The sequence below is a fragment of the Engystomops pustulosus genome, chromosome 11, assembly GCF_040894005.1.
Source record: "Engystomops pustulosus chromosome 11, aEngPut4.maternal, whole genome shotgun sequence".
NCBI lineage: Eukaryota > Metazoa > Chordata > Amphibia > Anura > Leptodactylidae > Engystomops > Engystomops pustulosus.
The window spans coordinates 71,029,382-71,040,668 of record NC_092421.1 but is presented as its reverse complement, the minus strand read 5'-3'; the positions used below and the strand labels follow the sequence as shown (position 1 = coordinate 71,040,668).

The 11,287-nt window shown below is 42.6% G+C and overlaps 1 protein-coding gene across 1 annotated transcript; it reads right to left on the bottom strand.

The window, feature by feature from the left end:
- Window positions 1-6,190: 6,190 nt before the first annotated feature.
- On the bottom strand, window positions 6,191-11,035 carry LOC140105477 (single-stranded DNA cytosine deaminase-like). The gene is made up of 4 exons (XM_072129426.1): window positions 11,028-11,035; window positions 7,281-7,702; window positions 6,519-6,634; window positions 6,191-6,356 (listed from the first exon to the last, which is right to left on the bottom strand). Exons 1-4 carry the CDS (start codon window positions 11,033-11,035, stop codon window positions 6,303-6,305), a joined length of 600 nt encoding a protein of 199 aa, XP_071985527.1. The 3' UTR covers window positions 6,191-6,302.
- Window positions 11,036-11,287: the final 252 nt, after the last annotated feature.

Sequence of the window (11,287 nt, the reverse complement as noted above, 5' to 3'; positions counted from 1 at the left end):
GGGCCCTCACTTACAATAAGCTTTGTACAATCCTGTGCCATATCACCAATGGGTCCCATCAGACTGCTGTCTCTGCACCCTATACCTCATACCATCCAAACCTCATGTCCGTCCTGCTGCCCCGGGTTATGCTCTCCAGGGGCAGATGATGTTAAATGAAATGTTGAAACAGGGAGCTATGGGCTCCCAGCTCCACCATATAGCCTTTCACTATTGTGAATACATTTTCTTTACTGTTTTCGACACAATAGTTATGATCTTGATGTGTTTTCAGGGATGGATAAGTTATAATTTTTAAAAAATGTATGTAGTAAAAAGGAAACACCTGGGGGCATCACAATAACAGGTAGGTACACCAATAGGGAACCGAAGGTGGGGGTAATATAAATGAGTGGGCCGGTGGTGGCGAACCTATGGCACTGGTGCCAGAGTTGGCATTCAGAGACCTTTCTGTCGGCACACGGGCAGTCTCCCAGGACACAGTAAGCCAGACATGACACCTTCCTGCAGTCTCAGGCAGTCTAAGTAGTGCCCTGCTATTTTAAAGTGACCCACCCTGTTCTGCTTGGTCCTGTCTGAAGAGTGAGAAGGTGTGGACAGGGTTGTATTGGAGCTCAAAGTTTCTGGTAACAATGGGGCAGATTTACTTACCCGGCCCATTCGCGATCCAACGGCGCGTTCTCTGAACAGGATTCGGGTCCGGACGGGATTTATGATGGCAGTCCCTCCGCTGTCCACCAGGTGGCACTGCTGCGCTGAAATGCATCTGATCGCGCCGCAATACACCGAGCCGGACCAGGTGAAGGTAAGCGCTTCCCAAGCAACACATTTTCGGTTATTAAATGCGGCGGTTTTTCCGAATACATCGGGTTTTCGTTCGACCACGCCCCCCGATTTCCGTCGCATGCATGCCAGCGCCGATGCGCCACAATCCGATCGCGTGCGCCAAAATCCCGGGGCAATTCAGGTACAATCGGCGCAAATCGGAAATATTCGGGTAACACGTCGGGAAAACGCGAATCGGGCCCTTAGTAAATGACCCCAATAAGTTTGCTACTGCCTAAATTGCCGTGTTGGCACTTTGGAAAACGCTAGTGTGTTTTGGATCTTATTTTGGGCACTCGATCTCTAAAAGGTTCACCATCACTGGAGTGGGCCATATAAAGAGGGGAATTATAAGAAGGGGCTGTAGAAATGGCATAAGTTGTGGTGGGGCAATAGAAAGAGGGGACATTGTGGAGTTAAAGAAAGGGGGTTATAGGAAGGGGAGGGTTGTTATTAGTTGGTGGAAGACAGTAAATGAGCTCTCTAAGTGGGGGCCACAAGAGGGCATTGTATAGAGTTGGGAGTCAAAGGAATGGAATTAAATATTTCGGGGGCCATTAAGGGGAGGTATTTTTCTGCAAACTATGTCAATCTTTCTACATTTTGAAAATACAATAAGGAGATTCCAGATCATATCCAGAATGCGTGGATACGGGGTGTATCTGTCGTTACCTGTCTGTGACATGGAATTACTATGGACACCAGCAATATTCTTCTCCTGCTAAGCATTGCTTCTGGCCCCCCTACTAGTTTCACACTGTCTGGGATAGCACATTCCAGAAAACAGGTGCAGCTCAAGTAAAATGGGAAATTAAAATTATGAAGGAAGACAGTGTTAGACTATTGGCAGAATAGAGAGGACAGGCGGACAGAGGTGATGGAGGAGATGTAGGGAGATGAAGAGCTACGGAGGGATTTGTGGGTGAGAGACAGAAGATTGCATTATATTATATGGTGGGTGGACGGCCACAAGTTGGAGGTAATGGTGTCACGTTCGGACAGAAATTCCACATGGTGGAAAGCGAATTCCTCAAAATCAAAATGATGCAAAGCTGCAATAGGCAGGATCCTAGTTAGGTACAAGCAGGAGATGTTGGAGAACCATCGAGATGATTAAGGACTTCAGGTCCTTAAATCAGGAACATCAAGATAAAGATCTTCGCTGGTGTCTCAACTGGGATCTGCATTCATCATGGATATGGTCTGGGGACCTTATTTATTCTGATATTAGGTCAATAATCTGCATTTAATCTGCATATTGTCTGGGTCTTTCTGTATTCTGGTCTTGTGTAGGGTCTGTATGTTTTCAGCAATATCATCTGGGGTCCATATTCTGAAATCTTGTCTGAGGTCTTTAGTTATTCTCAGGTCTGGTCTAGGGTCCACATTTTGTAATGAGTTTATTCTTGGGATTTATAGAAATTCTGAGATCTAGACTAAATATGAAGTGAATTGAAGCAGGACACAGAGTTTATTAATAAATGACTTGCAGACACAGGATAATAGATAAGGGGGGATAAAGCAAACAGTAATTGATATAGGAAATAGAATACAACTATTAATTGTCTCTATTCTAGAAATGTTTTATATAATACTGCCCCCTATGTACAAAAATATAACTACTATAATACTGCCCCCTGTGTACAAGACTATAACTACTATAATACTGCCCCCTATGTACAAGAATATAACTACTATAATACTGCCCCCTATGTACAGGAATATAACTACTATAATAGTGTCCCCTATGTACAAAAATATAACTACTATAATACTGCCTCCTATGTACAAGAATATACCTACTATAATACTGCCCCCTATGTACAGGAATATAACTACTATAATACTGCCTCCTATGTACAAGAATATAACTACTATAATACTGCCCCCTATGTACAAGAATATAACTACTATAATACTGCCCCCTATGTACAAGAATATAACTACTATAATACTGCCCTCTATGTACAGGAATATAACTACTATAATACTGCCCCCTATGTACAGAAATATAACTACTATAATACTGCCCCCTATGTACAAGAATATATCTACTATAATACTGTCCCCTATGTACAAAAATATAACTACTATAATACTGCCCCCTATGTACAAAAATATAACTACTATAATACTGCCCCCTGTGTACAAGACTATAACTACTATAATACTGCCCCCTATGTACAGGAATATAACTACTATAATACTGCCCCCTATGTACAGGAATATAACTACTATAATACTGCCCCCTATGTACAGGAATATAACTACTATAATACTGCCCCCTATGTACAGGAATATAACTACTATAATACTGCCCCCTATGTACAGGAATATAACTACTATAATACTGCCCCCTATGTACAGGAATATAACTACTATAATACTGCCCTCTATGTACAAGAATATAACTACTATAATACCGCCCCCTATGTACAAGAATATAACTACTATAATACTGCCCCCTATGTACAAGAATATAACTACTATAATATTGCCCCCTATGTATAAGAATATAACTACTATAATACTGCGCCCTATGTACAGGAATATAACTACTATAATACTGCCCCCTATGTACAGGAATATAACTACTATAATACTGCCCCCTATGTACAAGAATATAACTACTATAATACCGCCCCCTATGTACAAGAATATAACTACTATAATACTGCCCCCTATGTACAAGAATATAACTACTATAATACTGTCCCCTATGTACAAGAATATACCTACTATAATACTGCCCCCTATGTACAAGAATATAACTACTATAATACTGCCCTCTATGTACAAGAATATAACTACTATAATACTGCGCCCTATGTACAGGAATATAACTACTATAATACTGCCTCCTATGTACAAGAATATACCTACTATAATACTGCCCCCTATGTACAGGAATATAACTACTATAATACTGCCTCCTATGTACAAGAATATAACTACTATAATACTGCCCCCTATGTACAAGAATATAACTACTATAATACTGCCCCCTATGTACAAGAATATAACTACTATAATACTGCCCTCTATGTACAGGAATATAACTACTATAATACTGCCCCCTATGTACAGAAATATAACTACTATAATACTGCCCCCTATGTACAAGAATATATCTACTATAATACTGTCCCCTATGTACAAAAATATAACTACTATAATACTGCCCCCTATGTACAAAAATATAACTACTATAATACTGCCCCCTGTGTACAAGACTATAACTACTATAATACTGCCCCCTATGTACAGGAATATAACTACTATAATACTGCCCCCTATGTACAGGAATATAACTACTATAATACTGCCCCCTATGTACAGGAATATAACTACTATAATACTGCCCCCTATGTACAGGAATATAACTACTATAATACTGCCCCCTATGTACAGGAATATAACTACTATAATACTGCCCCCTATGTACAGGAATATAACTACTATAATACTGCCCTCTATGTACAAGAATATAACTACTATAATACCGCCCCCTATGTACAAGAATATAACTACTATAATACTGCCCCCTATGTACAAGAATATAACTACTATAATATTGCCCCCTATGTATAAGAATATAACTACTATAATACTGCGCCCTATGTACAGGAATATAACTACTATAATACTGCCCCCTATGTACAGGAATATAACTACTATAATACTGCCCCCTATGTACAAGAATATAACTACTATAATACCGCCCCCTATGTACAAGAATATAACTACTATAATACTGCCCCCTATGTACAAGAATATAACTACTATAATACTGTCCCCTATGTACAAGAATATACCTACTATAATACTGCCCCCTATGTACAAGAATATAACTACTATAATACTGCCCTCTATGTACAAGAATATAACTACTATAATACTGCGCCCTATGTACAGGAATATAACTACTATAATACTGCCTCCTATGTACAAGAATATACCTACTATAATACTGCCCCCTATGTACAGGAATATAACTACTATAATACTGCCTCCTATGTACAAGAATATAACTACTATAATACTGCCCCCTATGTACAAGAATATAACTACTATAATACTGCCCCCTATGTACAAGAATATAACTACTATAATACTGCCCTCTATGTACAGGAATATAACTACTATAATACTGCCCCCTATGTACAGAAATATAACTACTATAATACTGCCCCCTATGTACAAGAATATATCTACTATAATACTGTCCCCTATGTACAAAAATATAACTACTATAATACTGCCCCCTATGTACAAAAATATAACTACTATAATACTGCCCCCTGCGTACAAGACTATAACTACTATAATACTGCCCCCTGTGTACAGGAATATAACTACTATAATACTGCCCCCTATGTACAGGAATATAACTACTATAATACTGCCCCCTATGTACAGGAATATAACTACTATAATACTGCCCCCTATGTACAGGAATATAACTACTATAATACTGCCCCCTATGTACAGGAATATAACTACTATAATACTGCCCCCTATGTACAGGAATATAACTACTATAATACTGCCCCCTATGTACAGGAATATAACTACTATAATACTGCCCTCTATGTACAAGAATATAACTACTATAATACCGCCCCCTATGTACAAGAATATAACTACTATAATACTGCCCCCTATGTACAAGAATATAACTACTATAATACTGCCCCCTATGTATAAGAATATAACTACTATAATACTGCGCCCTATGTACAGGAATATAACTACTATAATACTGCCCCCTATGTACAGGAATATAACTACTATAATACTGCCCCCTATGTACAAGAATATAACTACTATAATACCGCCCCCTATGTACAAGAATATTACTACTATAATACTGCCCCCTATGTACAAGAATATAACTACTATAATACTGCCCCCTATGTACAAGAATATAACTACTATAATACTGCCCCCTATGTACAAGAATATAACTACTATAATACTGCGCCCTATGTACAGGAATATAACTACTATAATACTGCCCCCTATGTACAAGAATGTAACTACTATAATACTGCCTCCTATGTACAAGAATATAAATACTATAATACTGCCCCCTATGTACAAGAATAAAACTACTATAATAAAACTACTATAATACTCATATGGAACAGGATATGGATTAGGTGATGTAGGAGAATGCATTATCTCTATGGAGGTGATATTATTACTACAATCCGTAATATAGTAATGTCTCCGGGCACCACATTGTGGTTATTAGTGGTATTGCATGTTGTTCCTGCATTGCAGTAATAACAAATAAATTACAGTAGAATATGATGATGATATGATGATTATGTCATTCCACCCTCTCTCTTTGGGTTTCATTTCTTGAAGATTTTGTATGGAACATGAATGTCGCCTCTTCTTCCATATTTGGGTGATGTGATATTCAGGGTCTGGATTTTCTCGCTGATTTGCAGGGAGTTATTACAGATTCTTTAAAGTCCCAGAAGATCAAATGCTTCATGTAAATCTTCCATATCATATGGAGGCTGTAGGGAAAGTAGAGTGTATTGCTGGTTACTCTATGTAGCATCATATGAGTATTCTATGAGTATTATTTGGGTCTGTGTCATAGCAGCAACACTTAATACACAGTCTAAATTTATAAAAGGAGTTTTCAGAAAACCCCTTTTATGTCATAATATATTCACCTCTAAGATCCGGTTCAGTTTCCTTGAGAGTCTGACCGAGTTCTCGTGTAATCCATCCCAGGCCTCAAATTTCTGCTCACGAGTCTCCACAAAGGTGTTCCAGCAATAGAAGTAATCTGAATATAACAGTAAAAGTACACAAAAAGAAAGAAATTCTCACAAATCATACATATGCACAATGTCCTGGAGATGGACCATTATTAAATTTATACCTGAAGTTCTAAACTCTGCGACACAATTTTTGGCGCACAGAACATAAAAATAGACCACACCCCCTTTTAGACCAAGCCACGCCCCCTCAGTCAGACAAGTCGGAAAATGGCTAAAAACAGGTCTCAAAAGCCTCGATACCTATGGTGTAAAGATTTTCACACTGTTGTTTTGGCTCAAAACCACCGGAATTGTGGCGCAAGTGCGTTAATACATCCCCCCCAATGTGTCACATTGTTACTAATAATAATATTATTGCAACAATGTTGGCATTACCTCAACCCAACAGGTGATGGAGACCCGACCCTACCGGATATCTGTGCAACCTATTAGTGGAGACTGGCAAAGCGATGTCACATGGTCACAGGTTGCTGTGTACCTGAGCCTAAATCTAGAAGACCAGTGTGGATGACCCACCAGAGATTCAGAGGATCCTAAACCCATTGCTGGAACCCAAAGATACTGCAGGAGGTCACCTAATTTGGATTTTTTTGCTGGTGGGCCTTAGGCACCCAATGCTGTAGAAGACCACTGGAGACATTGATGTCTTACCTTTGTAACTCATGACTGCCAGCCGCACCCCCGCCCTCTTCAGCTTCCGCAGACCCTCAGGTTCCGCGTTCCGCTCCTCGCAGAAGTACAGCCTGGCGCTAAAGATGCGGAGGGTCAGGTTAGGATGGTTGAGGAGAAACTCAGCAGTTCGCCGGGCACAGTCGCAGCATGGACTCCAAGAACTGAACCAGGTGACCCGGAACGCCCTGTTTGGATCATGTCCCAACCACAAGGACAGGTAGCGTAGGAATAGGATCTCCGCATGGCAGTTACTACGGTTTCGCAGGTAGCCAAAGTCCATGGCACAGGAGACGGCGCTGTAACGACGCTTGACGATGTAACACAGGTAAGTCTCATGCCGCCCCCGCGCCCAGCGGAGGTTCTTGTAGTGGTACAGGAATTTCTTGCGCTTCAGTAGCAGACTAGAGGGTCAGGACAGGGTAAGAAGGTGCACAAAAAGAATACCACAAATTATATACTCCAACAACATGCTTTGTAAGATCTCTACTTGCTGTCAGACACTTGGAACATGAAAACGACCAGAACTTGTCACGAGCTAAAGTACAAAGTGCTCTACTGTCCTGGTAGTTTGCTTTAATGTATCTGTCCTGGTAAAATATTTCAGCATTTCAGGTCACTGAAGATTGTGGTATATGTACATATTTTTAGGTCTCTGGTAAGTAAGTCTACATTTACATTTCTTTGCGTAATGATACATCTATATTGATTCTATATGTACATACGTGGGATATGTCCTGCTGCTCCTTTCCCTTCCCCATGGAAGTTGGAGGAGGACTCAACATCAGCAGAAGCCTGTGATTGGCCTCTGCTGATGTTCAGGGTGTTTCCCCCAGTGATGTCACTGTCAGGACTGCATCTGCCATGAGGTTAGATGAGAATCTTGCCTCAGGTTGCAGATGTTTGATTCCTAAGGGAGTCGTCAGATTTTCCCAACGCTGGCAAGTCCATACAATCAGGAGAAATCAATTGCACCAGAATATGAATTAAAGACTGAGATGAAACTGACATGCAGACCCATCAATCTAATGCTCTGTATGACACAGGTTGGCGTCACATCATCATGCCACCCTGTGTCTTTGCCTGGCAGAAGAGATAGGACTGGGACACGCTGACACTTGGGGGACAGGACAGGGACACGCTGACACTTAGGGTACAGGGCAGGGACACGCTGACACTTGGGGTGCAGGACAGGGACCCGCTGAAACTTAGGTAACAGGTCAGGGACCCGCTGAAACTTGGAGTTCAGGACAGGGACACACTGAGACTTGGGGGTACAAGACAGGGACACGCTAACACTTGGGGGACAGGACGGGGACACGCTGACACTTGGGGGACAGGACGGGGACACGCTGACACTTGGGGGAGAGGACAGGGACACGCTGACACTTGGGGGAGAGGACAGGGACACACTGACACTTGGGGGACAGGACAGGGACACGCTGACACTTGGGGGACAGGACAGGGACACGCTGACACTTGGGGGACAGGACAGGGACACGCTGACACTTGGGGGGACAGGACAGGGACACTCTGACACTTGGAGTACAGGACGGGGACACGCTGACACTTGGGGGGAAAGAACAGGGACACGCTGACACTTGGGGGACAGGACAGGGACACGCTGACACTTGGGGACAGGACAGGGACACGCTGACACTTGGGGGTACAGGACAGGGACACGCTGACACTTGGGGGACAGGACAGGGACACGCTGACACTTGGGGGACAGGACAGGGACACGCTGAAACTTGGAGTTATGGACAGGGACACACTGAGACTTGGGGGTACAGGACAGGGACACGCTGACACTTGGGGTACAGGGCAGGGACACGCTGACACTTGGGGTGCAGAACAGGGACATGCTGACACTTGGGGGACAGGACAGGGACACGCTGACACTTGGGGGACAGGACAGGGACACGCTGACACTTGGGGGACAGAACAGGGACACGCTGACACTTGGGGGACAGGACAGGGACACGCTGAAACTTGGAGTTCAGGACAGGGACACACTGAGACTTGGGGGTACAGGACAGGGACACGCTGACACTTGGGGGACAGGACAGGGACACGCTGACACTTGGGGGACAGGACAGGGACATGCTGACACTTGGGGGACAGGACAGGGACACGCTGACACTTGGGGGACAGGACACGGACACGCTGACACTTGGGGGACAGAACAGGGACACGCTGACACTTGGGGGACAGAACAGGGACACGCTGACACTTGGGGGACAGGACAGGGACACGCTGACACTTAGGGTACAAGACAGGGATGCGCTGACACTTGGAGTACAGGATGGGGACACGCTGAAACTTGGAGTTCAGGACAGGGACACACTGAGACTTGGGGGTACAGGACAGGGACACGCTGACACTTGGGGGACAGGACAGGGACACGCTGACACTTGGGGGACAGGACAGGGACACGCTGACACTTGGGGGACAGAACAGGGACACGCTGACACTTGGGGGACAGAACAGGGACACGCTGACACTTGGGGGACAGGACAGGGACACGCTGACACTTAGGGTACAAGACAGGGATGCGCTGACACTTGGAGTACAGGATGGGGACACGCTGAAACTTGGAGTTCAGGACAGGGACACACTGAGACTTGGGGGTACAGGACAGGGACACGCTGACACTTGGGGGACAGGACAGGGACACGCTGACACTTGGGGGACTGGACGGGGACACGCTGACACTTGGGGGGACAGGGACACGCTGACACTTGGGGGACAGGATAGGGACACGCTGACACTTGGGGGACAAGACAGGGACATGCTGACACTTGGGGGACAGGACAGGGATAGGCTGACACTTGGGGGACAGGACAGGGACACACTGACACTTGGGGAACAGGAAAGGGACACAATGACACTTGGGGGTGCAGGATAATGACTGGATTGTGCCATCTGGGGTTCTAGAACACTTCCATATTTACACAGATATTGTTCTCTAGATAATATATTCTGTATTTCTGAGAATATGATTGAATGTTATAGAAAATGGGGGGAAATCTCCAAGATCTGATGTCAAAAACATACAAAAACGTGACAAATCAGAAATTAAAACCTATGGGCCCTTAAAATGTACAAATGAAAAAAAAAAATTAAAAATGAAATATAATCTGCAAAAGAGCACAAGTAAATCAGAAACTAATATGAGGGAAAAAATTATGGGCAGCTATGATTGAGCTATGATTTTATACCAAAACTTGTTCTGTGCTGTAGTAATAATAATAATAATAATAATAATAATAATAATAATAATAATAATAATAATATTATGTAACACACAGAAACATTTAAATACTAAATAATAAAAAAAAGAACGGAAACTGAGAAAACAGAAAACTGACACAACAGCATTCATAGAAAGCTAATATATATATACAAATTGGCACCAAATAAAAAAAAAAACTAAGAAAAAAGCTAAATTAGTAATTACTAAATTAAAATCACATCCAAAAAAGCCCCATTGTGTCAAGCACAGACTGCACATAGAACGACTGTTATTAATAACCGCTCAGCTTCACTCTGAGTCAAAAAATGGTGAATTCAGCCCAAAATGTTTACAATCTCATTTTTAGTAAGATGTAATTTTTGCAGACGAGTGATCTGACGTGTAAGTTTTTGTGTTGTAAATTATGAGTAAGAACAAAACACAGAGACCATAGGAGACTCATCCTGATACTCGGGGGAGTGCTAGGGTCTCACCTGTCCATTTCGAGAGCTCTTCTCCACGCTCTGAGTCCCGCTGCTATGTGTCGCATTCTTAAAAGACCCCCCTGACGTCACTGGCACAACACTCCTGCCCCTTTATCAGAGCAAACGGTCAGAATTCAAAAAGCTACAAAGTGTCCAAAATTGTTTACTTCATAATCAGTTCCTTCTCTCAATGCAAATCTGATGTTCTGCAGATGAGACTCGTCACATGAAGTACTGAAACGTAGTCACCCCTCACTGTACAATGTATG